The 27,616-nt window shown below is 46.8% G+C and overlaps 1 protein-coding gene across 1 annotated transcript in view; it reads left to right on the top strand.

Annotated features, from left to right (window-relative positions):
* The window catches only part of LOC119447504 (nose resistant to fluoxetine protein 6), a 515,692-nt gene that overhangs the window by 375,395 nt on the left and 112,681 nt on the right, over nucleotides 1-27,616 (top strand). Inside the window, exon 10 of the mRNA XM_049660741.1 lies at nucleotides 23,739-23,818. Within this exon, the coding sequence (XP_049516698.1) occupies nucleotides 23,739-23,818 (80 nt within the window). The remainder of the gene's footprint in view (nucleotides 1-23,738; nucleotides 23,819-27,616) is intronic.

Here is a 27,616-nt window from a genome sequence, read left to right as displayed (position 1 = left end):
TTTCTTTTATACTCGTTTGTCTATTCGAACACAATACGCGCTCCTGCCTTCAGTAATATGGGCTCATAAATTCGTAATTCTGTATGGTAAATACATATTTGATAAACTATCTTGGGCTTTAGCCGTGATTTTTTTGTCGCAACCAGCATGGCATATTCACTTTTGAATGTATGTGTTATTGCAGCTCACTGATTTAGGTTTCATGTTGATGCTTTTTTTTGTCGTGTTCTTGATGTTTGTGATGTAGAATGTTACTAATTGATTTTGTTTTCTTCTGCGATGAATTTATACTGCCACTAGGTCGACTGCTGCCTAGCATTAAAGGTGAAAAGAAATGGTGCTAGATTGACGGCCGGTGGGCTCGTCAATCTGCTTATGCGTGTTTTTTCCTCGGTCCTGCCTCAGTGGGCAAATAAAGAAAGTTCGGACAATATCTAATACATACCTGCCAACTAGGCCGAATTTTTCGTACGCTTTACAAATTTAGGATCGTTCTAGGCTTTTACGAATGTTGCGTAAGGTTTTACGAAAACGTTTCGCTTGTATTTCTCTTTTTATTTGTTTCCATTGCTAAATCCAACAATGGCGGGGCTAAGATAAAGGGAGCACCACCTTGAGGGGGAACCTCAAGCTGCAGTGAGGCAGCTTGAGGCAGCTTACGTGGAGGCAGCGAGTCGCGCAAACAGCAGTATGCAGAAACATGATTACATATAAATGTTGAAGTACAATAATTAATCAATTCAAGAGAGTTCAACAGAGGAACAAGGAAACTGAACAATGGCAAGTCAAAACAATGCAGATAGTTCACACCACCACATTACATACACTTGACAATACGTAAATAAAAATTTAAATTACGTACACTTGACAGTGCATAATTAAAGGTGAAAACAAATGGTGCTAGAAAGGAATGATTCGGAGAAAGAATAGGATGAGCAAAAATTATTTCATTACAAACCAATACGTATTGATTTGTAAACACAGGAAAGAGAAAGCGAGAGCAAGGCTGGCAACTGCCACCAGAAGGGGCACAACGCCTGCCTACTCCTTCGGAAAGGAGGAAAGGGAGATGACAAATCTCAAAGAATACAGTAGGTACTAAAGAATGCGAAATAAAAGAAATAGTTGCTGGGTTACAAACGTGCCCCTAAGGCTTCTAGAAAAGTAAGGAGAGCACGATGAGCTTGATCACGTCGAGACGCACAACCACTGGCGCATTAACATTCCTCTAGAGTCGTACACCGCAGGCCAAGGAGATGATAGTCCCTCACTAGCGATATGCGTTGCGCACTGAAAGCGGGACATTCCAATATCAGGTGCTCAAGTGTCTCGCAGCCACCGCAAGACGTACACGATGGAATAGTCACACGTCTTTGTCAGTATAAACGTTCGTGCACATTAACACAGCCAACCCTTAGCTTGAGTAGTTGCGCTCTAGCGCGACGAGGCAAACCTCGACCGCGAACACGCGGAGGGAACGTTCCATTTGCGACGCGCTGGTCTGGATGCTGCTTGAGTAGGTGGCGACGAATCAGCAGACGAGCGTCATCAAGATTGCACAAAATTTCAGGGAAAGCACAGTCGTTGTGAGTGCAAGTTGAAGCCAGTCGATCATGTGAATACAGGTGAAAAAGAAATTATGCTTGATTCAATAATTAGTAGAAGGTTCAGATAAGTAAGATAAGAAAAACAGTTCTGACCATGTTATGTTGATGATATCAATGCCAGCGTCTTTAAGCAGTCTGGGTTATTTATTTTTCGTCATTTGCAAGCCATAGTTGGTTCTTGAAGTGGGTATAGACCAAAATTCGCCATGACATGTAATATAGGTAGCTGTATTTTTTGCAACAAGCAATTTCATTAAATACGCAGTTTTCAGAGTAAGTTTTAGTGCCATATACGAAGGAGAGAGCGGTTGTATTGTGGGTATGTTGTAGTGTTTAAAGAGTGTAAAGATGACGCTCGCTGTGATTGTGATATGGCACGTTTGCTACGATACGTATGACCTTAATATGTAATAAGTGTACTTTCCTGAGGTTAGATACAGTTGTGCCCCACACGAGGTGTGTATAATTATCTGTGATGCAAATAATGAGTGGTAGATAATATTTTTACAGATACTGGTAGACGATATCTGTTCCTGTTTAGCATTCCTGTGATACGGCTAAGCTTTTGTACTACAGAGTCTACATGCTGATCCCACTGTAGCATACTAGAGAAGTATGTGCCTAATACTTTTTTTCATTGATTTTTTGCCCCTTTGTTCATCTCTAAAGTGTGACTTTGTGGAATCTTTGTGCCTCTCGCATAAAAAATGATTTCTTTTGTCTTATTTCAATTTATTTTCAGATAATTTTCTGTAGACCATGTGGATATGTTCTGGAGAAACTCGTTTGCGCAATTTGTTAAGCTAGATTTCTCCGAATCTACTACCGTTGGAAGTGTTTCTACGGTGAAAGGGTGCAAGAGGGGCGTTTGTTTCGAGCTGGTTTATACAAGCAAGTTTCAGAAGCAGGCGAAATCTGCAACAGCGAAGTCTTATTCTGATTTAAAAAACAATGCGTTGCTTGTCAGTTTAGGTTGTTCCAACTTTGCTGCGGTTGTTTGAGTCTTGCATCTAAAGCTGAACCATCGTTATTAAAGTGCATACGTATCTAACAAAGGCGTGGGCTCAAGGCCAGCTGTAAATGAATACGTGCTTGCCCCTCCTCCCCCCCCCCTCCTCCTTCCCGTCTAATGTCCGAAGCATAGTTACAAATTTCGATGTTCACAGGTTGGCAGGTATGCTAATACTCGCCAATCGTGCCCCCTTAATTCGCAATGCATCCAGTGTTTGTTCGCAATATGCGCGGTACCGGCCTTTCGGGCCCCCTTAATTTGAATGTTTTAGAGTTAATTTCAACTTCAGACTTTTTAAACAACATTTTTAGACTGTACTATCTCTGGGATCTGCCCACATCTTTCACACACAAAACGTCATCAAAACGTCATCGCATATCTTTTGCATTTAAAAAGCTCAGGCACTTGAAAGACTCCTACCGGGACATGATTCCCCACATTTTACTGAACCGTGGTTGCACAGCGAAATACCGCATAATAACATATTTCAAATGTTAGGCAAGTTGGTATTTTGAGATGAGAACCATCTTGCGCGCTATTTCAAGATGGTTCTCATGTAACATATTTCCCTTGCTCACACTGTTTTTGATCAGGGCAGGCCTTCCACGGAAGCACGAGTGGTAGTTAAGCTTATAGGATACATTCGGACAGGCATGTCCGAAAACAGGAATGTCTATGGATTAAAGTGGTTTGTTGGATTGTACTTTTCTTTTACTTGGGTAGTACAGCCTCCCAGAAGCTACTTCAGAATATCTAAGTTGTAAGCAGTATTACATGCCTGAATAAAAAAAAGCTGTTACTAATGCGTTCTCTAAACCAAGTTAGGACGTTTGGAAACACCTTAGACCAGGTTTTTATGCTAGTCGACGTATTGACTTAAATTTTCGCCTCACGTTGGCACAGTACCTGGCACATGTATTTGGCGTTCTTGCAGCTCAGCGAGCTCCTTAACCGCAATTTCAATGATTACATTGTGGGGAGTTGCGTCGCCTGAAGTACGAATCCCAACATAGGAGTAGGACGGCGGTTCATTGCCTTAACAGCAGCGGCAGATGATCGTCCCGGCGCTTAGCGCATCCGGTTAGCAAGTTTATTTTCCAAGCCGCGCAGCCTGCTTTTGTAGCTTCCCTGTCACCGGCAGTAGGCGGTGACGCTGCGGTGTTTCTTATCGGCCACGCAGTACAGCACACATCCGTGCTTCGCCGGGATGGACGAGGACGAGGCGGAGGCTGCGCAGAAATGTTGCGGAGAACGCATCACCACAACATAATTGAAGTTAGGGAGCAAGCTTTCTCTAAATATGGTCTTGTGTGCCGTTTCTTACATATTGTTCAGCTAACCATCTTATACTTGCAATACATCTGGAAATATTCCTTTCAAATTTCGACAATGCACGTGCATATTTGAATACTTTGTGTTTAAGCTCAATTATATGAAATTTCTGTTTAAATTTACCCTCTCCAAAGCGAAAAAGTGAAAAAAAGTACACCCAGTTTCGCCCGGAAGGCGAAGCATGATTGCGATAGCAAATTAGTAGACAGCTATAAGAAGTAAGGATAGTAGTTTTATCGGCCGCATAAAGCTGTAAGCATTCGCTTACTAACTAAATTAACAGGCACGGTGTCACGCGCGCACAGATAACCATGGACACATCTAGCTCGATAACCGCGGAAACTCGCTGTCAAAACGCTGTGCTAAGGAAGCGCGGCGTCAGCAGGTAGCGAACTGACCTTCGGGCTGTCTGTCGCTTCAACACGAACTAAGGCTACGTTCACACTTGGGAAACGGCAAGGGAGCGAAAAAGCCAAAGCGGCCAGAAAATCTTTTCCGCGCATGTCCAAGTTGTTCACTTTGTTTTGCTACCGCCGCGGCCGCCGCTGCCGGTTTCGCCCACATCGATCTAGTCTGCGTACGTTTGTCGGCGTGGTGGCGCTCATTATTGCACCATTTCGAGCGGTATGTTCATTCATTGTCCCACCCGTCATCAAAAGTGTTCATTTTGCGCAACTTCGCGTGTCATCTGCTACCAATGCCTCATAGCTTAGACCTTCGGTAAGTTCCTCGTTGGCGTTCCGTAATTCTCCTCACACGGGCACGGTTGTGTTGAGTCACAGGTTGGTGCCCAGGCGTGATCATATTCCTTTAATATCTTTTATTTGCAGGTTGCAATAACATTTCTTCATTTCGTATTATTGGCGGCGCCTCCAGTACACCAAAGATAAAACCCGGGCTGGCCCTTGTGTTGGGGCTCGCCGAAGCCTGCGCGTCCTACGTGAGACCTGACACCTATGCTCCCAATCAGCGTTACTAGATTAAGAGGTAATCTAGTAACGTTGCTCCCAATCTATTGTCACGACGTGAAAAGCACCGCGCAACGAAAAAAGCGCCCTCGACTTCTGCAACATACCGCGCCCGTGCGAGAAGAATTGCGGAGCGCCAACGAAGAATCTGCCCAACTTTTTTTTCTGCCATGGAAATGGGAGAATAAATTGTTTTTTTATACTTCTACCTACTTGTTTCCTAGAAATGGAAAATGAATAAACGGAAGGAGCGGACACCTCGGAAGCGGCGGTGGTGGGTTCTCCCGGCTTTGCAAAAGCGCGAGAAATTGGGTCACGCCAAGGCTTCGTTGCCGCACCTCCGTTCGCGCGACGTTGAATACTATCGCGAGTATTTCTGACAGCACATTTTAGTACCACTCTTGTGCTAGAGCGAGTGGTGGATCTAGATCGCGTCGAGCACCATTGCAGCCTACACTTTTGGTGCCATGTACAATTTTACGACCGGATGTTTACATGCTAGTGGAGCTTCCGGTCGAGCGGAACGACTTTCCGCCGCGTTTCCGCCTCGCCATGGCGAAAAAATCGGTCCGAGACCGATTTTGCTCGCCGCCGGGTTTTCCGCCCGCTTTGCCGCCTAGGCGGGCGGATTTTCGAAGTTTTCGTCGCTTCCGCCTGCTTCGAGGCTAAGTGTGAACGTAGCCTAAACGTCGAAAGCACAGCGGATACGAAGCTACCGACAGATCGCTTTGAGGATGAGGCCCGCGCGGGCGCGCACTTTGTCCAAATCACAGATCGCTTTGCAGATGAGGCCCTCGCGGGCGCGCACATTGTCGCCATCGCAGATCCTTTCAAGATACGGGGCCCGCGCGGCCGCGCAGTAACCACCAGCCGCTGGGGTAGAATGCGCTGTCAACAGAAATATATTTTGTTTGGACTTTACACGGAACATCATGGTGACGGCGACGGCAGTAATGCGCTTGGAGTGTCCATGTAAAATAAGAGGAACCTTAGATCGCAATAAAATGAACCTTAGATGGCATTATTCTTATCAAACATTAAGTTAAAGAAAGTCGCAGTTTCGCCCGAAAGGTGAAGCATCGATTGTAATAGGAAATTAGTAGAGAGCTATACGAAGCAAGGATAGTAGTTTAATGGGTCATATAAAGTTGTAAACATTCGCTTAGTAACTAAACAGACAAGCACGATGTCACACGCGCACAGGTTAACATGAACACATATCGCTCCATGATCGCGGAAAGTCACTGTAAAAGCGCGCCAGCAGCAGCGGGCAAATTGGCCTTCGCGCTTTCTCTCGTGTCGCTTCAACGCGAACTGAACGTCGAAAGCACATCGCATACGAAGCTATCGGCACTCAGCGCATGCACTTCATCGCAGATCGCTTTGAAGATTAACCATCGCGGGCACGCACTTCGCCCACATCGCAGATCGCATTCGAGATACGGCGTCCGCGTGGCCGCGCTGTCAGAATTAGGCAATGGGGCAGAACGTACCCCCCTCCCTCTCCGTCGCCTCGCCCCCGTGCCTCGCACGCGAAAGAAGACCGCGCGCTTCCGGCCCGCCTTCCTCCCTCGCGTGCGCTACATTGAGCCGCGATTGCCGGCTCACCCTCGTAACGCTTTCACTCGCACACACAGCGTACGGCGCGCGGCGAGGATTGTATCGCCGTTGGACTTTAACGGAACCTCACGGCGACGGTGACGACGACGGCAGAAGTGCGCTTGGAGTCTCCATATAATTGCTATCGCAATAAAAAGCTTAACCAGCTGCGCAGTCCTGCTAGTCTGATATGCATTGAGCAATATAACCTCCCGCATCTAAGGAAGACGAAGGATTTTTAAGCGACTTCCTCTGCGCTCTGCCAGAATGGTTTAGCGTGTTCGGTCATGTAGAGGTGCTCCGTGAACGATTTAACATGTGCTGGCATGTCCTGCGCGTTTGTCTTTACCTGTTTGTTTCTCTTCTCCCGTACTTGTCAACAAGAAAGCAACTTTCATCGGGACCACGGCGTGGGCCAGCTTAGCCTCTATATGACGCCCCGGTAGCGTAGGCCAGCTACCCGTTTCGAGGCGCACTGGCGGTGTAGGCTAGAAAGAAACTGTGAAGTGACGCCACGCTCCCGAGATGGTGACTCTCGAGTCCTTCAATTTACGGTACTTATTTGTAACTTTTCAGCTGCGTTATATTGCAGATTTTTAATCCTGAACAAAACACTGCTAGAACGCAGGAAATACTCTGTAACGAAGTGCCCTAAATACGCATGTTGTTAATGGTGATGGTGGTCCTGCCCTTTGTATCGGGTCGCCGTAGTTGGCCGTGTCCAAACCGGCGTGACCACATTTCAAACAAAACAAAAAATCACTGAAGCATCTTTTCGTGAACTTCAGAAACAAAAAAAGAGCTCGCATAGTCATCGGCACAGCGCTCCATGCTGCCACCAAAACTCGAGGCGTTTCTTGGTCACCTCCGCGGCCCCGACCTCCTCCGTCTTGAAACCGAGTGCGGTAGGCAGCGCCTGTGTGCGGGTTGGTGGAAAGATGCCACCGCACTCCAGGACCACGTGACGCAGTGTCTCGTCCGACTTTCCACAGAGGGCGCACGTTGTAGAAACCCCCTCGGTGAAGCGCGCTCTCCGAAAGCGTGTGCGCAGCACACCAGCTCTCGCCTACGCCAGCAGTGCGCTTCCCTTCGAGTTGTCGTAGCAGCACTCGGTGCAGATTTCAAGCTTCTCACTCCGATACAACTCGAGGGACGACTTCGCTTCTGCGGCTTTCCGCCACGCAGCGGCCTCTTTCTGTCGCACCTGGAGCCGTGTTCCCCTGCCCATTGGGTCTCTCGGCTTCTGCGCCGCCTGCTCTAGACAGATCTTCAATAGCCCAAAACTCCGACGCTGTGCAGCCGTTCTTCTCGTCCATTTCGTTGAATTGTCGGCGAATATGGTGTGAACCATCACCTGTCGTGCGACATTCTCCCCGGGAAGCCTCAGTAGCCGATTTTCTTATGTCGCCTTTGCCACCGCCTCTCTCGCGGTAAAGGAGGACCATACCATCTTCCCCTGTATCGCCTCCACGCTTGTGACCCTGTGCATTCCCAGCGCTAGCCTGCCTGTCTCTCTCTGGCGCCTCTCCAGGAATTCCTCCACTCCCGAGGAGAGGCATAGTACGGCGTTAGCGTAGGTAAGCCCCGGCACTGCTAACATCTTCCACAGCGCTCGCACCACCTCGTATCTACCAAAAGGACCTCTGGTACAGAACTCCCGTATGCCTGGCTGTTTTGCCTCATATTCCGAGTGGTAGTCCGAGCTCGTTGTCAGTCTGACGCCTAAATATTTTGTGCTGGTGCTCCTGAGGATTGGGTTGCCCTGTAGGCTCCATGTTGTGACGGGCCGCGCGTTTTGTGCCCCGCAAACCAACCGCACACACTTTGTGGCGCTGAACCTCAGTCGAAGCCGCGTCATCTCCCTGCCACATAATTCTGCTGCAGCTCCTCCGGAGAGCCTGCAAGGAGTGCAAAATCGTCGGCACACACCAGCGTTGGGATCCGTCTCTGCACCAGCTGCCCGCTTTCCCTGTGCCAGAAAGTGAACCCACCATTCAAGGCCTCGAGACGTTGGACCACCCCTGCAACATATACCATAAACAGGAGGGGGGTCAGCGGACAACCCTGCCGGAGGCCTTGAGGCATTTCTACCTGTGCAGTATTATGGCCATCCCACTCCAACTCTGCCACCACATCGCTGTAGATGGCCTGAAGCAATACGCGGTCCTCGTCAGCCAGGCCCATCTCTGCCAGTATGTTCCAGAGGATCTCTTAGTCCACACAATCATAGGCCTTAGTTATGTCGAGGAAAGCCACATACAATGGGTCCCCGGCCTGGAGCGCCAGCTCAATGCTTTGCGTGATGACAAAGAGGCTTTCCTCTATGCGACGTACCTGCCGGAAACCAATCTGAAGCTCTTCGCTGGAGTCATGCCTTCACCACTTGCATGGTCACTCGATACAAGACCGGCGTTATGGAGATCGGTCTGTAGTTCGTGAGGTCTCGTTTATCACCTGGCCCTTTGTACAAAGGTCTCAGCTTGCTTCTCTTCTTATCCCCAGGTATCTCGGCCGATCCCAGCACCTTCGCCACAAACTCTTCGACCCTCGCCTGTGCTTTGGGCCCCAATGTCTTGATCAGGCTCATCGGTATCCCATCGCACCCTGCCGCTGTCCCTGCATCTACTCTGCTCACCGCTCTCTTAAATTCTCTCTCAGTTGGTGCCAACCGTAGATCGGCATCCGCTTATTCCTCAGGTGTAAGCAACACATACGAGCCAGCCATGTCTTCAGACAGGGTGTCCGGGGCATCTTGCCGTTGAAGTGATCGCAGCCACTCCTCCTGCAATGGGATACATTCCTCCCCCATCACTTCCTCCCTGTCCGGCGACCCCCGCAGTGTCACTTGGGATATCTGCTGGCTCGACTTATGTATGTATCGCCAGAAGCACTGTGGTGCCTGCCTTCCTGCCTCTTTCAAATCCTCCATGAACTTCCTGTTCATGCCCCGAACACGTCCCTGCACCAGCAAAGCTGCATCCTGTTTCAGCATCCTGTAGGTCTCCCAGGCAACCAGAACCGCTTCTGGATCCCCGTATTTTCTCAGATGTCTGTGGGCACGGCTCGCTTTTTGCCAGCACTATAGGGATTACGCGCTCAGTGCGCGCTCAGTGTTGGGAGTACGCGCTCAGTGTTGCTAACGGATAGTTGACATTTGCGCGACGTTCTGAAATAATGCTTTTTTTTCTTTTTTATCGGCACATTGAGTTACGCTTGTGCACTGTGGCTCAACAGGTAGCCGAAGGGGCCTGTGTCTGCCAAAATTTAGACCCCTGTAATCTTTACCAGTATCAGCGAAGTGAAATCGATATCACAAATCTTCTGTCGCGTACCCTTGGTACAGGACACAGCAACGTTGCCTAGCATTTTATTCCTTATTTTCATAGTGCATACACTCCTTCGTCCAAGTGCATATTTAACCCCAGGGTTGTTTTTTTTCTTATTCTGGTGTAGTACATAAGTTACTGCACTTGAAGCCTAGAGCATGACTCATACGGTATTTTAAGTGTTTTGATTGGTCATGACGGCGAATACCTTGCTACATTTCTAGTATATATTTATTGTGCTTCCTTCTTGTTTGCTAAATCACCAGATGACTGAAAAACATCAGACCCATGCATATATATAAAAGTAGAATTGAATTGAATTGAGTTTATTATTCACAAGAAGGTATGTACATTCGGTATGATATAAAGGACCTATAACTCTCGCAGGAGTTGTGGACGGGGCCCCTATGTTATGTGCTGTTATATAAACACTAGAGCGCGTGCGAAAAAAGAATGCGTGAGACAGTACACATATGGTACATACTCATGAAGCAAGTGACGCGAGCATAAAAGAGCAAAGATTAGTTTTGTAGCTGATAAATGTCTGTTGTGCTGTAAGATCTGTTGGTAATTTATTCCAGAGCTGCGATGCGGTATGCGAGAATGTAAATTATCCATAATTAGTGCGAGATTTGGAACGGTTAGAGTTTTCGAGGAGACTGATCGTAAAAGAGATGTGGTATGGTATTTTGATAATTCTTTTTTACAGAAGGACATAGTATGATTTTGTACATTATTTTATAGAGCAAAACGAGAATGGGGTAATCAATGCAATGTTTCAGCCGTAGTATATTAAGTAATGGGTAGGCGAATGTGATTGAGTTCGTCGTTGTTAGGAAGAGAATAGCTCGAAGTGCTTTATTTTGTGCTGCAATAATTGGCACTAAAGTGGTGGGGTACGTGAGTCCGTATATGGTAATAGCATACGTAATATGCGAATGTATAAAACTGACATAAAGTGTACGGAGTGTGTTCAAAGGGAAAATGTAATGTAGTTTATACAGTATTGGGATTTCCTTATAGATGGTTAGTGTAGTTTCGTGGATATGTTTATGCCACTTTAGTTTACTGTCGAGTTAGACGCCCAAAAATTTCGTCTCGTTAACCCTTTCCAAAGGAGAGCTGTTGAAGTTTAATGATTTAGTGTTCATCAGTCGGGTGTTTTTGGCAGCGAAAACTATATAGTTACTTTTCTTTGTGTTTGCCAGAAGACAGTTAGATTGAAGCCAGTTAGATAGTCTTAGCAGGACATCATTGCTCTTTTTTGTAAAGATCTGTTTCCGTATTAGCTGTCAGGAAAATATTGGTATCGTCCGCGTATAAAATGCAGTCTTCTGAGAGATAGTCGAGTAAATCGTTGATGTATGCTACAAAAAGAAAAGGCCCTAAAGGTTTTTCAAATATCTGCTAATTAGGCTTAGGGGTGCTCCACGAATACCATACTTTTCAAGTTTTTTTAGCAATATGTCGTGGTTCACAAGATCAAAAGCCTTGGTTAAGTCCTTAAAAAACCCATGGTTAATAATTGTCTTTCTATTTTTTTGTTTTAGTTTTTCCCATAATGTTAATTAACGCTGTCTCAGTCGACTTACTTTTTATATATCCGTATTGCTCTTTAGCATAAACGTTCTGCGCTGTGAAAAACTTATCTAATCGGGCTAGCATTACTTTCTCAAAAACCTTAGAAAACAGGGACAATACGGATAATGGTCGGTAATTGGACATATTAATTTTATCCCCTTTCTTAAACACTGGCACAACCTTGGAAATTTTTAGTAGTGTCGGGAACGGACCCTGAAACGAATATTTTGTTGATGATATGTGATAGGGGTTCACATATGATAATTGAGCAATGTTTAAGCAGTGATGCAGATAGCAAGTCTACACTGGTTGATGATTAAAGAGAGGATTATGTTGTTGACCTCATGAGGGTCAGTAGGCTTAAGAAAGAGAGAACTGGAAGGGTTGGTTCTTGTGACTGTCTGAATGTGATGTATGTGAGTTATTTACAAATAAATTATTGGTCATCGTATTGAAGTAGCTGCTGAAGCTTTCAGCAATAATAGAAGGATCACTTACTATCATGTCATTTACCGAGATTTCACATATACTGTTTGTGTTGCACGTGTTTAGGGAGGCATCTATCACTTTCCATGTAGCTTTTGAGTCACCATGTGCTTGTATAATTTTAGTGTGAAAATAATTTCGCTTGGCAACCGTGATTAAGCTTTCAAGCTTTTTCTTGTATGTCCTGTACTTGTTTTCTAAAGTGACATTGTGTGGTTTTCGCTTTAGTTTCCTACACGTAATATCCTTGTGATGTATTGACTTTCGAATACCGGTTGTTAGCCACGGTTTTCGCTTTACGTTTCTTCTGGATACCGTTGAAACACAATCACCAAGTTTTTTACATCTAATAAATATTTTCATGAACTGTTCATATTTATTCTCAGTTGTATCTGCCGAATGTACAGAGTGCCAGTTTTCTTTCATTAAGGGCATCAAAAATGATATCATATTTGTATGTTGTACACTTCTGCTGACTGGAAGGGTTAGTTCTTGTGACTGTGTCTGAATGTGATGTATGTGAGTTATTTACAATTAAATTATTGGTCATTGTAGTGAAGTAACTGCTGAAGCTTCAGCAGTTACTTCACTACAATGACCAATAATTTAATCACTGCAGTAACCAGTTACTTCATAACTGGTTACTGGATGTGATGGTTGCGAAAACAGGAAGGTGATCAGTAATGTCACTAGCTAATGTTCCACTTGAAAATTTGGTGTCTGATATGTTTGTGATGATGTGATCTAATGTGCTCTGTCTTGAGTTAGTAATGCGTGTTGGCAATCTGATTAATTGTTGTAATCCGTAGCTCGTTAATAAGTCTGTGTAGTTATAAATGTCGGTTCGATTAATGTCAATGTTTATATCACCCAATATAATAACCTGAGTAGTACCCGCCGTGGTTGCTCAGTGGCTATGGTGTTGGGCTGCTGAGCACGAGGTCGCGGGATCGAATCCCGGCCACGGCGGCCGCATTTCGATGGGGGCGAAATGCGAAAACACCCGAGAACTTAGATTTAGGTGCACGTTAAAGAACCCCAGGTGGTCCAAATTTCCGGAGTCCTCCACTACGGCGTGCCTCATAATCAGATCGTGGATTTGGCACGTAAAACCCCATAATTTAATTTTTTTAATAACCTGAGTAGTGTTATTACTGTTGTTATCGAGCCACGTACTCATCTAATTCAGATAGAAATTCATTTTTGTTGTTTTGTGGTGACCTGTAGACGACGCCTACTAGTGTGCGTTTATTTTTATGAGGTACAAAGCTTCTGGCTGCTTTATCTGGTGGTATTTCGATAACTAGTGCTTCGCACCATGCAGATTTGAAAACTGTCTGTTCTAAATCTGTATATTACGTCGTTTCTAACGTAAAGAGCTACACCCCCAGGTACAGTTTGGTTACTCGCAGTACTTGATGATAAGCTTCGCCTACAAGCGAGCTCCAGGAGATAGCCGGGGAGTGGATATGTTTGACACGTGTTTTCAGATAACCAAGTTTCTGATAAAGCAGTGAAGTGAAACGTGTGTCGTAGTGTTGCGCAAAGGTAAAAAAACTCATTGTAATGTTTTTGGAGGCTCCTTATGTTCAGATGCAGTAATGACAAATCTGATTAATTAGGTAACTGATTACTAAATTTTCGTGGTTCTAGAAGTTCAAACGCCATATGGGTGATGATGTTTTTTCTTCCCGTTGGTCGTTGAGGCTTTGCCTTATGTGATCATATGCAAGTCATCTTGTGGACAGCACTGGTTGTAGTCTTTCTGGCTTTTATGACACATTGGTCCGTCCAAAGAAACTGCCACTGTTTGCTTTTCTTCAGCTTCAATGCTTCAGAGAAGAGTGCTTTGCTTTGCGGACTTAAGTGGTCGGTAAAAAACACTTGGTTCGAATGTTCGCTTTTGCCGAGATCTTTCGCAGTCAGCCGAGCTTTTTTGGCTCTTCTCTGGAAACCGTTCTTTTTGTCTCTAGAGACAAACCGAACAATTATATTGTGTGCTCTCGGGTCATTTGCAGTGGGCACTCTGTGAACGGTATCGATGTCGGTAGGAGCAATAGGGCATGCTACTTTCGTGCCGATGTCAACTACTAGTTGCACAAGGTTTTCGTCTGTAGCGTTTGGTATACCGCGTATTTCGACGTTGTTCAGGTGCGAATATTGTTCCAATTGTGTGATTTATTTTGCGAGGATGGCATTAGATTTTTTCAATTCCTCATTTTCTTTCTACAGAACGTTGCTCGCAGCAAGTATGGCGTTTCGTTCAGCTTAAATGCTGTCATACTCAATACTAAAAAACGTAAGACTGTTTTGTAATTCCAGAATTTATTTTGTCTTAGACAACGCTTTTTCTCACTGAGAGCAAGTGCTGTTCGAAGCTCGTCTGCTAGTTATTGAAGTGATGATTTAGCGGACTTAATCTCTTTGTCAAGTTCGGCATTTGTCGGCATAGTGAATACCAGATGAGCGATCCGCAAGGGCCCTTTTCAGCTGAGGTCACAATATAATAAAATGAGCAATGCGTACCTGAAATGTGAGATAAAGACGTTTGAGCCTTTCCTGCTGTTTGGGCTGGGGCTGGGCTAAGCGGATCGCTCAAATGGACCGCCAAACACTAGGAAGCAACCATTTATTTTGTAGTGTCTCTGGCAGGGAGTGAACAGGCAAGCGTTCGAGCGGGAATAAAGGTGTGTATTTGAAACTTACGGGCTCATGGTTACACCAGCAATAGGCGGTTAGCGCACATAGCATGACATTATAAGCACTTGTGCGCACATGCGCACTAACAGCAGTCTGCTTAACAGGCGCTCTATCGCCGACACAACACATTTTTTTTTCATCTTCATCGTGTCGTAAAATAATTGGACAAGACGTTCTTACTAGCATGAATGAATTTTCAGAAGACCACCTAATTCGACAAAGCTTCCAGGAAAGCTTGAAAAGGCTACTACAGCGAAACGAAATATCTCGCAAATCATTCCCCTACATTATCCCTAGATACGGTCAGGGTTATGCTTTTTTTAGATTTCTATGAAGCGTTTCACTAAGTGACTCAGTATCAACTAATCTGAAAACTGAGACTCACTGGAATTTTAATTTTTGTATTTCAGCTTACAGGAACAAACGCAAACTGTTCTTACGAATAATATAGGCAACCAAACCTAGCATTGCATTCCGGTAATATATGGTGTAACACAAGGCAGTGCGCAAGTTGGGCCTTTCAGTTTTCCTCTCCTAGAGTAATTGTTCTTGTAGAAAATTTAGCAAAGTAATAAACAAAGACCTAAGGAAGCGAACAGAACACAAGTGCCATTAACTGACAGCTCAACTACACTGAAAAATGCACATATGCTTATCTTTGAAGCAAACGTATCAGAAAATTAAACCACGCCAATTCGTCAAGACAGTCAAAAAGAACTGATACAAGATGTGAGGCACGCCAACGTCATCCCCCACCAAGCTATAAAAAATTAGCTCGCTCTCCCGAAGGGCTGCGCTTACCTTATGTGGTACGCTTCGTTAGTTTTACTCGCCATTTGGTTGGGATGAGAACGTATGTGCTCTTAGACCCTGCAATACATTGCCAGTGAGAGTAACAAGCTGCTCCTTCCAGGGTCTATCCCACTCATAGGTGACCACTGGTAAGGTTTATACAAAGCTGTACACTTGACACTGCCAATAAACACAAAGTTTTGGTAGACATACCTACTACAAGAGGAAATAATACAGGTACTTATTTAACATAAATTTTCCTAGCCGTTCAGAAATGCATTGCGCATTACGTAACACTATACAATACAATACAGTTTTATTCGTCCGTTTTTTTCATACACGTGAGTCTGCTGGTCAGCGTAAGAACATAGCGCTTGTCGGCTGAGCTGGCAGCTGGTGGATACATCAGCGGTTACAAGGCTCAATGATACACAAAAAACAAGATAGCAGGATCCTCTCCTGCGCGACATAAAAAAGAAATAGAAATAAAGAAAGGAATCGATGTATAGTGCGGGAACAGAAGACTCGGAACAAGTAACCATTTATTCGTCGGGGCAACTACGCTGATGTTGCGGTCATGATGTCGAGCTTCTTCTTCTTCTTTGTATCGGGAAGCGTTGCGCGTACAAACGGACAAACACAGGAAAAAGACGTGAACGGATAGAGCGCAAACTTTCAACTGGTTTTTTATTTGTGTAGAAGCCACATTATGTAGACTGCTTTGACACGTGCCCGAAAAAGGAAGGGGGGAAGGGAGAAGGAGGGGGAGGGTTGCAAATCACGCCCACCTCAATTCAACAGCAGCTGCGCAGAAAATTATTTTCCGCTCGATACAGGGTAACAGAAGTGTCACTTATGCAAGTATCGCCTTTTTTCTTGATATAGAAGGCTTCTAAAAGTTCTCGGGAAGTTTTGTCGTTACTCCTGCCTAAAACCTTAATGCTATGGAACATAGGCACACAACCTTTGCATGCAATGCAATGAGCGGGCAAGTGCGCTCCTTCTCTTTTTTTGATTGACAAGGCATGCTCCCCCGCGCGTTCATTCACGCAGCGCCCTGTTTGGCCCACATATACCCGTCCACATTTGAGCGGGATTTGGTAAACAACGCCCGTGGCACACTTCACGTACGGTTCGGCATGCTTCACTCCGCAACCGCTTCCCCGAAGTCCTCCATTGATCCTCGGGCATAACCCAGATAGCTTTTTTGGAGCGGAAAAAACCACCGGGACGCCATGTCTGTTGGCCACTTTTTTTATGTTGTGGGCAACTTTGTGCATAATGGCACGACCGTGGTCTTCCTTCTGAGCAGGCGCTCAGTGCTGCTGCCACGTTTTTCTTGTTTTACCTTCTTAAGAAGTTTCTCGGCCACAGCCGTGATGACCTCGCAGGGGAAGCCGGCTGAATTCAGCCTGTTAATCTGATTGTAGAAGCTGTCATGCATTGCATGCGGACAAGACTTTGTGAGAGCAGATTCCAGGCACGAGTTTGCAATCGCCCTCTTAACTATCTTCGAATGCGCAGAATCATATGGAAGAAGCTCTTTCTGTGCTCGTGGAGCGTAATGCCAGCAGATATGATGCAAGCCTATCTGTAATTTAATATCTAAAAATTGCAACAAACCATTAGTTGGCAGTTCGTGAGTAAAAGTCAAACCATTGCCATATTGTCTAAAAAGCGTTAAAATACTATTCACAGAATCCGTGTTGGTCAAGGTTATTTGTTTGGACAAAAAAATTAAAAAATCTTCGACATACCTAAAAGCCTTGAGTACCCCTTGGTTAGAAAATTCATGATTGAGGGTATTGTCAATAGCAGCTAAAAATATATCACATAGGATCGGGGCGACACAGGAACCGATACAAATACCTTTCCTTTGAATGTAAAAGTCATCGTTAAAAGATATAAAGGTGGCCTGCAAATAAAATTCGAGGATGGACATGAAGCTGTCTACAGCAACCCCAGCGGAGTTTTGAAATGCTATTTCGCCATTCCTTTCAATGCATTCTCTGACGGCAACAAACAATTTATCATGAGGTACCGAATAAAACAAGTCCTCCACATCAACAGAAAATACGTAGTTAACAAGAGCATTTGACTTCAAGAAATGCACAACATCACCAGAGTTCTTTGTGGCGAATGGGTCTTCAACCTGTAACGCACTCAAATGTTTCTGCAAGTACTGGCTAATTAGGAATTGCCATGAACCCTTCTCACTGACAATTGTTCTGAACGGCACAGAGTCCTTGTGGGTTTTTGCAGTAAAGAAAACTGAAAGCGCTTTCTTTTTGCAGTTAGTTATCGAACTTGCAAGCTTAGTCAATTCATTATCCCTGCAAAGAGCTGCAGCTTTGCTCTTAATTCTTGTGGCACTCGGTTTTACACGAACAAAGTTCTTAGCAATAGCTTGACCTGCCTTTTGACTGAATTCTTCTTCTCGTAAGACGACGAATCCTCCATTCTTATCAGCCTGCAGTAATCGCAGAGTTTTCGCTCTATCAGCCTGCAGTAATCGCAAAGTTTGCGCTCTATCCGTTCACGTCTTTTTCCTGTGTTTGTCCGTTTGTACGCGCAACGCTTCCCGATACAGCTATGCACCAACTCGCCCAGCAAGAAGTTCTTCTAAACTTCTTCTTCTTGTTCTGCGGACGCCAAGCGCACTGTCCACTACATGGCTCCCCCCCCCCCCCCCCCCCTAGCGATGAAGGCGTTGCCGTCGAGCGGTTTATCTGCTTCAGATGGTGTTGCCAGCGTCCATGTGAGCTGGCTTCAAACGGTTGATAGATATCGTCTCTTCGCGTCTGTTAACAAGGAGAGTGAAGTACCTAGGATCGCGCTTGAGGGCATTAAAAGAACCGTCGTAAGGCGCTTGTAGTGGAGTGCGAGTGGCATCGTGGCGGATGAAGACATGGCTAGTATGAAGTAATGCAGGGCTTATATATACGGTCTTGCAATCCTGACGAAGCGGTGGTGATACGACAGTAGCCATAGTGGTTCGCAGGTGGTCGGCGTAAGAGTGTAGCTCAGCTGATGTCGGTTGCGAGGCAAAGAACTCGCCGGGTACGCGAAGTGTCGTGCCGAAAACCAGCTCTGCGGATGAACACTGTGTGTCTTCTTTCACCGCGGTGCGAAGACCTAGTAGAACCAGAGGCAGGCGCTTTGCCCATGGAATTGTTGAGTCCTGCGCACGCAGTGATGCCTTCAGTTGACGGTGGAAGCGTTCCACCATGCCGTTGGAACTGGGGTGGTAAGCCGTAGTTCGTATGTGTGTTACGCCTAGAAGGCGGGAGAGAGTCCGAAAGAGGGACGATTCGAATTGTCTCCCTCGGTCTGTCGTTATGGTGTGTGGGACGCCATAACGAGCGATCCAGGTGTGCACAAGAGCCTGTGCAACAGATTCTGCAGTGATGTTGCTTAGCGGCGTTGCTTCCGGCCAGCGGGTGAATCTGTCGATACAAGTGAGTGTGTAACGTTGGTTCGCGTACGGTGGTAGTGGGCCCACAATGTCGACCTGAACATGGCCAAAACGAACGTCTGGTGGTGGAAAATGACCCGGCGCGCCCATGGTGTGTCTGTTGACCTTGGCACGCTGGCATTGGATACACGACCGCGCCCAGCAACGGACATCAGCATTCATACGGGGCCAAAGCTAGCGGGAGGTGACAGAACGTTGCGTAGCTCGCACTCCTGGGTGCGATAAGGAGTGTAGAGCGTCGAAGACCTGTCGTCGGAATTCTTGTGGGACATACGGTCGTGGCCGACTTGTAGACACGTCGCAAATGACGGTATAGTCGCAGCCAGGTAGTAAGACCTCTTCGAAGCGCAGCGAGTTGTTCGCAGTTCGGAGTGTCGGAAGTTCGGGGTCATTGCGTTGAGCAGTAGCTAGGCGCATGAAGTCGATGCCGGAACGAGCGACTTGAGTTGCGTTGATGTGAATCCGTGACAGGGCGTCAGCAACGAGATTGTTGGCACCACTGATATGTCGAATGTCGGTAGTGAACTCGGCAATATAGGCAAGCTGGCGAATTTCACGTGGCGTGTGTGAGAAACTGTTGGAAGTAATAGCATAAATCAGTGGCTTGTGGTCGGTGAGAATAAAGAACCGGCGACCTTCGAGGTTATGAAGGAAGTGGCGGACTGCGAGGTGGATTGCCAGGAGTTCGCGGCCGAAAGTGCTGTAGCGAGTGTCTTGCACTGTCAGCTTCCTCGAGAAGAAATGTATGGGCTGCCAAGCGTTGTCAACCAGCTGTTGAAGAACAGCGCCAACAGCTATGTCGGAGGCGTCCACCATCTGGCTTCGGGTGTGCTAGAAGAGTGGCGGAAGCGAGAGCATTTTTGGCAGTGGCAAAAGCACTTTCGGCAGAACTCGTCCATAGTAGAGGCGTGTTTGCTTGGGGCTTTTTTGAGAGCAGACTGTGCAGCGGCTGCAAGATGGATGCACAACGAGGAATGAAACGGCGGTAGTAATTGATGAGGCCCAGAAATTGCCGCAATTTCTTTGTGGTCGACGGTTGCGGGTAATCTATAATGACTTGAACGCGGAGTGAGACGGGCTGGATGCCACGTTGATCAATTCGATGTCCGAGCAAATCGAGGGAATCGACGCCAAACTCCCTCTTCGAGACGTTGATAACGAGGCCGTATTGACGGAGACATCCGAAGATCTTACGCAGGTCTGATTCATGTTCCGCAGCAGATCGGCTGAAAACGAGAATGTCGTCTAAATAGACGAAACACCAAGTCAGCCCACGTAGCACTTGGTCAACGAACCGCTGAAATGTTTGAGCAGCATTTCTGAGACCGAAGGGCATGCGGAGGTATTCAAACCTGCCGAATGGTGTGATGATTGCGGTTTTAGGAATGTCGGAAGGCTCCACAGGAATCTGATGGTAAGCTTTAACTAGATCCACTTTGCTGAATATGCAGCAACCGTGAAGCGAAGCGGTGAAGTCGTGAATGTGAGGAATAGGATACCGGTCGGGAATCGTCACTTTGTTTAACGCGCGGTAATCTCCGCATGGCCTCAAATCACCTGTCTTCTTTGGGACCACGTGTAAAGCGGACGCCCAAGGGCTAGCAGAAGGCCGAACGAAACCCAACTCGAGCATGTGATCGAATTCCTGTTTTGCAATTTTTAGGTGGTCAGGTGCTAAGCGGCGTGGTCGGGCATATACTGGTGGCCCTTTCGTGACAATGTGGTGCGTGACCTTGTGCAGGATTGGGCGATCACGCGAGGGGGGTTGAAAAAATGTCACAGTTTCGCCCTAAGGGCGAAGCAATGAATGCGATAGCAACACAACAATGTCATACGAAGTAAGGTGAGCGGCTTTGGTAGCACTATGAATTGTAGTAAACATGAGCTGATTAAGTAAGAAGGTGTGCTGCGGTGTAAGTGGACCGTCATGAAGAGAGACTCGATGACCACGAGAAGGCGCGTGTGAAACGGTAGTGTTGATGAGAAGCGCTTCCCGTGGGCAGCGCGTGCGAAGGGACACACCTGTAGCGCTGCACTGCCGATCCGGGCAGCATTGCATGTGTAGCGTGCGTTAGAAAATGTGGCCCGACTATTACTAGCTGAATGAACAAGCGTGGTGTGAGCACGCACAAACAAACATGAATAGATCACACTGATTGACTGCAGACAACGACTGTCAAAACGCTGGCAGCAAGCGCAAACGCCGCAGCGGCGAAGGTACGTGCCGTCTATCGCTTCAACGGAAACTGAGCGGCGAATGCACGGCGCATAAAGGTCAGAGCCGTGGGGAGATAAGAGACGGTGCAGGCGGAGCGACGAGCGCGGTTGTTGGCAGAGTAGAAGTGCGCCCCCCCCCCCGCTCCCTCCGGCGCTGGCTTCCCGCTTCCTTGCTTGCGCGTGGGAGATTGAGTGCGTTCGCTCTGCGTGATAGTGCGCGTCCCCGCACGCTTCCGCTCGGGCATAGGGCGCGCGGCGAAGATTTTATCTATAGGGAACCTCACGGCGACGGCGACGGCGACGATGACGGCGACGGCAGGAATCCGGTTAAAGTGTCCATATCATTGCTATCGCAATAAAAGACGGCTTGACGTAGGGCCGGTAGCACTTGCCGCCATCAGTGACTGGCCCGACCGTTTCCCGAAAAGTTACACGGTGGACGGCACTGACGTGCACGTGTGCCGTATCGGGCGTGGTACCAACAAATAGCGGCAGTGGAATAGCGGGAGTTGCTTTGGTTGGGCGTGCGATGACGTGACCGGTCTCTACCCACAGAGAAACGCAAAGTAGCTAGCTCAGTAGTTAGTTGATGCACTTGCGATGCAAGCTGTGCGTTTGAGGAGCTGAGTTCGTCAAAGCCCTGCTCTAACTGTAACGGACTCGAGACGGGCGCCTGACAACGGTCGATGGCAGATACCAAAGGATGGGAAGTATCCATGATCCGGTCTGCCGTTGTTGCTAAGTCTTCAATGGATGTTGCCACAAGGGAGGCACATAAAATCATCCGTACCTGATTCGGTAGACGCTGAAGGAAGAGCTCGCGGACGATTTTTGAGTCCGTTGAAGATGAATTTCCTCCGAGTAGCAGGGTCATGTGACGAAGCAGTTCGGTCGGCTTTCGGTCGCCAAGTTCCTCCGATGATAGAAGCTGTTGAATTCGTCGTGACTCGGAGTCGGTCGTGCGTCGAAGTAACTCCCGTTTGAGGATGTCGTAGGGGTTGTCGGGTGGGGGAGTGAGCAAAACGTCGCGGATCAAAGCTGTGGTGGTCGGGCTGAGCGCACTCACGACATAGTCGTACTGGGCCGTCTGCGATGCGATGCGGTGACGGCGGAACTGCGCTTCGATATGGAGAAACCAGAGCTCACTATCTGCGGGCCAGAACTCGGGAAGCTTGATTATAGCGTTGGAAGGTGTGGCATTGTCTTGGGAGTTCGATTCCATGGCGTCGAAGAGAAGCGGCGGACAAATAGTTGCGATGCGGGATCACGTCCGGGTCACCAACTTGTGGGAACAGAAGACTCGGAACAAGTAACCATTTATTCGTCGGGGCAACTACGCTGATGTTGCGGCCATGATGTCGAGCTTCTTCTTCTTCTTCTTCTTCTTCTTCTGCGGACGCCAAGCGCACTGTCCACTTTCAATAGAAAAGCAAGTATAACTTGTCAAGCTGTGATAAGTAGACTAAATACAGGACGTAAGAGTAAACATGGAACGGATCATGACCCTAAAGCCACACAGAATTGTCATTCTTGCATTGTTTCTAAGCAACACCTTCTTATCTTTTTCACCAGTGTTCTTCTTTTTACAATATTGCATAAATCGTCACTGAGATCATTAAGTACAGCTGGCACATAATACTTCCTCGTTTTTTTACCATACTTTGTGAAAACTCTTGGTTTAACGTATCTCTCTGTTTTCCTTAGTGTCACTTTTTTGTGGACAGCTACCCTGAAATCACTTGCAAAATAGTGTCGCAGAACCACTGAAAACCGAAGCATTTCGCTTACCTTGAGTATGCCTAGTTTAGAGTATTTTTTTGTGCAGAAGCCGTGTGCAAAACTGTTCCATAAGATATACTATTTACTATTCGTTTGATAAGCTTATTAATCGTTGGACTTTTGTATTCAGAACATGTGCCCTATAAAGTTAATCCATAGCGCAAAACAGACTCCACTAATGCTTTGTATATTGTAATTCTTAAATTGAGAGGACATTTCCCACGCAAATTATAAATTAAAGCTGCCATAGTTCGTAACCATTTTAAGCAAGTGTTCCACATGATTATTCCAAGTTAGGTGTTCGTCCACAAAAAGACCTAAATATTTTGCCACTGAATCAGTCTGCAGGGGTTCACATTCACAAGTGCCGCAGATAGATTTGTGCAAGTATAAGGGTCGGTCGAGGCTTACGTGTTTATGTGGATTTCGGAAACATAAAAATTTGGTTTTATGAGGATTGACAAAAATACAATTTTTCCCAAACCACTCCATGATTTTATGTATATCTTCTTGAAGGCGCGTGCATCGTCTCTCATATTCCGCGGTGCCTAGAATAAGCGCGGTCTCATCTCCATATGGGAATATTTTGGAGTTCAGTTGTAAATTGGCCAAGTCAGTGACATAAATGTGAAAAAGTATTGGTCCCAATGTGCTACCTTGCGGTACACCGTATTTTATTACTTTATAGCTACTGTATTCATTCGGAATTCTGACGCACTGTAATCGATTGGAAAAGTACCTGTTAAACGGACCTCTAAAGCCTAAACTATTAGGCTTGCTTATCATTACAGCTTGGTCTACAGTATCGAATGCCTGACGTACATGTGCTACACGTATTTATCTGTTTTCTTTTTTATATTTCAGTGCATTATACATTTCTGGTATATCAGCGCTGATCTTCAAATTTACGCTGCCGCTGTGGCATTGTCCCTGCTATCCCTAAGGTAAGTATTCGAACGTCTCTGCTTTTTTTTTTCTTATTTCTATAACATAAAGAACTGACCTGTGCATTTCGTCTTGTTTGTCTTTTACCCTTCCTTAACGCTTCATGTTTCATCGTATATCCCCTTTACAGTCCCAATCTGGCCCCCAGTGTCTGAAGCTAGCAGTCTGCCGCACTGCAGTGCTAAAGTGGAGAGACGCTGCCGGTGCGTCAATCGGTGCATTTTGCCGAAAGCGCGATATCTATACTACATGTCACAAGTAGTTTACAGCACTGTTACAGGACTCCTTAGCCAATGCGAAGACCCCTCGAGATGTGTTCCCCTATGCCACGTCGTTTGCTCAGCGGCTGCTGTATGGGCGGCATACGAGGCGCCTGCACAAAGGTCCAACATGTCACGTACCATGTATCAAGCAAATACAAAACTCTCTAATCCTACCATTTATGAGACGCCCGGAACTATATTGCGCTACGCAAGTACACCTCGTACCTTCGGCAGTGCTGCAAATGGCTTGGGCGATGGAGTGTAGGATGAGTGCCCGCGACGACTACCGTTCTGCGTCGTCTCCCCACGACGCACGGACTCCCGAGGCGCGTGACTTGAGACTATTTCAAGCGAGCGCTGCGATACAGATACCAAGCACCGTTCTCGGCTGCCGTTGTAAGCGCTTCCATCCCTGCGGTTCGGACACCCCGTTTGAAAAACCACATTGATATGTGGTGCTCTCGGTCGCCCTTCTTATTCATTTGGGCGCGATTCTGCGCATTGCTCGGCCTCCTGGAGCCTCTCGCGAATAAACCACTGCCTTCTTACCGCTGGCCTGACCTGTCGCCTATGCGTCTTCCTAGCCTACGCTTCAGCTATAGTACCTCACTAGAGTGCACATTCGGGCTAGTTCAGTATTATCTAATAACAGTGCGTAAAACAAAGACGAGGATCGCAAAGCGCTGACTTCCCTTATTTTTATTGCGATAACAATTTCAACTCCATGTGCAATTCCGCCGTTGCCGTGGGGTTGCGTATAAAATCCAAGTGTGATCCAAGCCTACGACGCGGATGCTGCGAGTGAAAGCGTACGAGGGTGGGCCGAAAGGATGATATTGCAAGGAAGCGCGTCCATTGCGAGGAAGGCGTTGCTCTTCGTCGGCTGTGCGTATCTTGAAAGTAATCTGCGGTGGGTCAAGGCTCGCGGAGGGCTTCCTGGGTTCTCGCCGCTTAGTTCTAGCGAGACGCAGCTCGAAATTCGCTCACAGCTGCCGCCGCTCTTCCTCACGCCAGCGTTCTGACACCAAATGTCCACGCTCATCGAGTGAAATATGCTCATGTTTGCCTGTGCGCGCGTGGCACCATGCTTGTTAATTTAGTTAGTACGTGAATGTGTACAAGCTTATCATCATCATCAGACAATTTTTATGTAAACTGCAGGACGAAGGTATCTCCCAGTGATCTCCAATTACTCCTGTCTTGCGCGACCTGATTCCAACATCTGCTTGCAAATTTTCTCACCCCACCTTACTTTCCGCCGTCCTCGACTGCGCTTCCTTTTCCTTGGCACGCATACTGTAACGCTAATTGTCCACCGATTATCTGGTCTACGTATCCCATGGCCTACCCAGCACCATTTTGTTTTTCTCTCCATACCAACTAGAATTCCGGCTATCCCCGTCTGCCCTCTGGTCCACACTGCTCTCTTCCTGTCTTTTAACGTTACGCTTAACATTTTTCGCTCAATTGCTCTTTGTGCGGTCCTTAACTTGTTCTCGAGCTTCTTTGTTAACCTCCAAGGTTCGGCCCCATATGTTAGAAACGGTAGAATGTAGTGACTGTACACTTTTCCTTTCAACGACAGTGGTAAGCTTCCACTCATATTGGGTAATGCCCGCCGTATGCACTCCAACCCCATTTTTTTCTTCTATGAATTTCCTTCTCATGATCAGGGTCTCCTTTGTGTGGCCTAGGTAATTGTACTCGTGCACAGACTCTAGGGGCTGACTGGCAACCTTAAAATCTTCTTCACGTGCAATGCTATTGAACATTACTTTTGTCTTATGCATATTAAATTTCAACCCTACTCTTACACTTTCTCGTTTAAGATCCTCAATAATTTGTTGCAATTCATCCCCAGTGTTGCTAAAACAAGACAATGTCATCTACAAACCAAAGGTTGTTGAGATATTCGCCGTTGATCCTCACTTCCTTCCCAGTCTAATAGCATGAATACTTCTTCTAAGCATGCAGTGAATAGCATTCAAGAGATGGTGTCTCGTTGCCTGACCCCTTTCTTGATAGGTAATTTTCAACTTTTCTTTTAGAGAACGAAGGTACCTGTGGAATCTGTAGATATTTCTCTAGATATTCTCGTATGGCTTATGTGCTCCTTGATTACGCAATCTTTTCATAATTGCTAGCATCTCTACTAAATCAAATGACTTTTCACAATCCATGAAAGCGTGTATGAAAGAGAGGTTTGAAAGTTCCGCAGATTTCTCGATTACCTGATTGATGACATGGATGTGATCCATTGTAGAAGACCCCTTCCTGAAGCCAGCCTGTTCTCTTGGTTGATTGAAGTGTTGCCCTGATTCTAATCGAACTCATCTTGGTGAACATCTCCCTTCTTATGGATTACTATAATTTTGGCATTCTTCCAGATCTCTGGTACGCTTGCCAGATCATAATCATCATCAGCCTATATTTATGTCCACTGCAGGACGAAGGCCTCTCTCTGCGATCTCCAATTACCCCTGTCTTGCGCTAGCTGATTCCAACTTGCGCTTTCGAGATACTCATCCTTAATACATGCTATGAAATACGCGGGTGTTCCACTAAACAAATTCCCTCTAGCATTTGGGGGTAACCTTAACTAGTCACTGTGGTGTCTCGTCTATGGCTGGGATTGTCTCTTGTACGGCTGCCGAGCAGCTACACTTTGGTGACCACACTTTGATGTTGACATTGTTTTGAGAGTTCTGCTTATTTAAAAAAAAAACGATCGCAGGCTGAAGCAAACAGCGGAGCTTGTGATCGACCTAGCTGATTCCGATGACGCTGGATACTCAAACGCAGACCCTCGCGTTCTCGTTCTCGAAACTCAGGATCTTGGACTCGACGACGCTTCTTCTCGGCTGCAGCTTCGGCATGGTATTCCGGGTCGGCTCGCCGCCGATGCGCTGATTCTCGCTTCGCCGTACGACGCGCTTCAAGAGGAGCGGCTTCTTCGGGTGTCCGGATCTTTTTTGGTCGTCCCAATGTCAAGGCTGCATGTACTCGGAGCAGAGTCCACAAGAGTTCTGCCGCCATCGCGGCGGCTCCGAGTGACATCAGGACTAAGCTCCGCATCCACACGATCATCCAACTGGCAACGCGGCTAGACGAAGCGTATAACTAGGCGGTAGCAAAGCTCGGCGAAGCGACGACGCGGTCTCGCGAAGCGTTCACATGTCTAGGCGAAGCGAGGCACATGTGGTTGCTAGGCGACGAGAAGTGACGTCATGGCTACACGGAGCAGGTGCGTGGTCGTAGCAGCTCGGCGCGGTGGTGCGGAGCGGCGGCGAAGCGAAGCGCAGCTGTGCCAAGCGGTTGGTTTAAGTGGTTGCTAGGCAACGCGCGGTGACGTCATCACCAAGCGCAGTTTCTTCTGGTCTACGCTATACGGGCCAGCCACCTGCTTAAACAGCTCCACTGTTAAAAGAACCTTGGCGCTAGTGAAAGTAAGAGGAATGTTTTGCATTCGTAGTACAATACACGTGCTCGTCAAACTGGGCGTTGGTGTTGCATGCCTCAAGAACATCGTTGGCC

Source organism: Dermacentor silvarum, chromosome 1 (genome assembly GCF_013339745.2).
Source record: "Dermacentor silvarum isolate Dsil-2018 chromosome 1, BIME_Dsil_1.4, whole genome shotgun sequence".
Taxonomy (NCBI): Eukaryota; Metazoa; Arthropoda; class Arachnida; order Ixodida; family Ixodidae; genus Dermacentor; species Dermacentor silvarum.
Note: the sequence above shows the minus strand (reverse complement) of the source record. Positions and strands in the feature narration are given on the sequence as shown.